The sequence below is a fragment of the Echinops telfairi genome, unplaced genomic scaffold, assembly GCF_000313985.2.
Source record: "Echinops telfairi isolate 266 unplaced genomic scaffold, ASM31398v2 ScPeMD7_7469;HRSCAF=8507_0, whole genome shotgun sequence".
Taxonomy (NCBI): domain Eukaryota; kingdom Metazoa; phylum Chordata; class Mammalia; order Afrosoricida; family Tenrecidae; genus Echinops; species Echinops telfairi.
The window spans coordinates 45,754,600-45,756,708 of NW_022111372.1; the positions used below are offsets into that span (position 1 = coordinate 45,754,600).

The following is a 2,109-nucleotide window of genomic DNA, read 5'->3' on the forward strand; positions in this document are numbered from 1 at the left end:
ATGCTTCTGGGGAAGACAAAACAAAATAGAAATTTAATCCTAATTTCAAAGAACTCACAGATCTGTATCAGAATAAAATGGAGCACAATTATTATGAGAGACATACAGAGATTTGGAGAAGTGGGAGATTAAATTTGAATTAACATGATGATATCCTCACTATGTTAACAACAATGGCCATGAGCTGACAGAACTGTGACTCTGAGAAATTAAATTATTTGTTCATGGCCACAAACTAGAGAGTTTTTCAAACAAAGTGAGCTTAAAAGCTTTACCTTTCTGCTAATGATAATTCATTGTTGTAATTAACCATCCTATTTAAATATTAAGCAAAGACATTAAAACATAATGTAGTGCAATGATTATTTGCTATCTGGTCTAAGAACACTATGCCAGGAGAAATTCCCATCCCTGACACTCTAACTGGGTTCCCCCCAGACAACATCAAGATCAATGTGAGCCTGAGAAGAAGAAATGACACATCAACCACAGACTTCATTTTCCATGGACTATTTCCTGATAGGGGAAATATCATCTTCCTTATTTACTTCATTCTTTTGAGCTACATCACTGCTCTCTTTGGAAACACCACCTTGATCCTACTAATTTGGGTAGATTCTCGACTGCACACACCTATGTACTTACTTCTCAGCCAACTTTCTGTCATGGACTTAGTTGTCACCACCACCAGCATTCCAAAGTTGATCACTGACTTCTGGGTGGACAGGAAAATTATCTCACAGGTGGGCTGTGGAATACAGATGCTACTGTATGTGACTATAGCAGGCTCTGAATGTATCCTCTTGACTCTGATGTCCTATGATCGATATGTTGCTGTCTGCAACCCACTAAGGTATTCAGTGATCATGACCCCCAGAGTGTGCCTACAAATGGCTGTTTCCTCCTGGACGGTGGGATTTCTCAATTCCTTAGTCCACACAGGATATGTGATGCATTTACCCATCTGTGACTCCAGAGAGATTGAACACTACTTCTGTGAACTCCTAGCTATCCTGCAGCTCTCCTGTGATGACACTTCTGTGTATGAAATGATTTTGTTTGTCACAGGAATAGTGTTCTTCCTCATTCCCTTTGGACTTATTCTGGCCTCCTACAGCCTCATTTTCTTGACTGTCTTCCGTATGAAATCTAAGAAGGGGAAGAAAAAGGCTCTGGCTACCTGCTCCTCCCATCTCACAGTGGTAAGTCTCTATTTAGGTTCAGGCATCTTTATTCTCATGGTGCCTCCGGCCATGTACTCAGCAAAGCCAAGCCAGGCTGTCTCCTTGTTCTACAACATTCTCACCCCAATGTCAAACCCCATCATTTACAGTTTGAGGAACAAGGAAGTGGTGGGGGCTCTAAGGAAAGTACTGGGAATACTTTTCCAGATAAAAGACAGAAGATATTAGAGGGTTGACGATATATTTTATCCTAGCCCTTCACAAACAGAATTGATAAAAAAACACTGAAAATTATTAGCTCCAAAATCAGCAAATAGACTATATCAAACATGAGTTCCTATTATATTATGCAAATTTAGACATTATTAGTAGATTAGACTAGTAAATGTCAAAACTAGCAAACTCATTCTCAAGAATCCCTTCTCTATTTTTATGTTATTTTATGACATTTTAGTTTATCTCTAAACTAATTGAATAGGTTTTTATTTATGACATCGATTATAACTTAAGATTCTACAAGCTACGCAGCTTGAATCACTTTTGAACTGCAGCATTTGATGTTGTAGTTTGCTGTCAACTCAATTCTAACTCAAGGACAGAGTATAATCGCCCCATAGGATTTCCTAGGTTATAATGTTTACGGGAGCAGATGGCAAGGACTTTTTCCAACAAGGTGTCTCTGGGTTCCTGCTGCCAACCTTTTGGTTTGCAGACTAGAGCAGTAACCAGAACGCAACCAACAGCTCACTGCCCGCTCGTCAATTCTACTTAGAGCCTGTCAACACATTCCAAGATTGTACATCTTTAACGGAGAAGACAGCCTCATCTTTCTCTTGTGAAGCAGCTAGGAGGTTTGAACCACAACCATGCTGTCATCAGCCTAACCCAAAGCACTACCAGGGCTCCTAAAGACATACTTCGAATC

General features: G+C 39.7%; 1 protein-coding gene across 1 annotated transcript; it reads left to right on the plus strand.

Annotated features, from left to right (window-relative positions):
* Nucleotides 1–389: 389 nt before the first annotated feature.
* LOC101652660 (olfactory receptor 2AG2-like) lies at nt 390–1,412 on the plus strand. The gene has a single exon (XM_004697188.1). It carries the CDS (start codon nt 390–392, stop codon nt 1,410–1,412), a length of 1,023 nt encoding a protein of 340 aa, XP_004697245.1.
* Nucleotides 1,413–2,109: the final 697 nt, after the last annotated feature.

What these genes read in the sequence shown, in the direction of transcription:
- LOC101652660 (XM_004697188.1), top strand. Translation starts at nt 390, where the DNA reads ATGCCAGGAGAAATTCCCATCCCTGACACTCTAACTGGGTTCCCCCCA.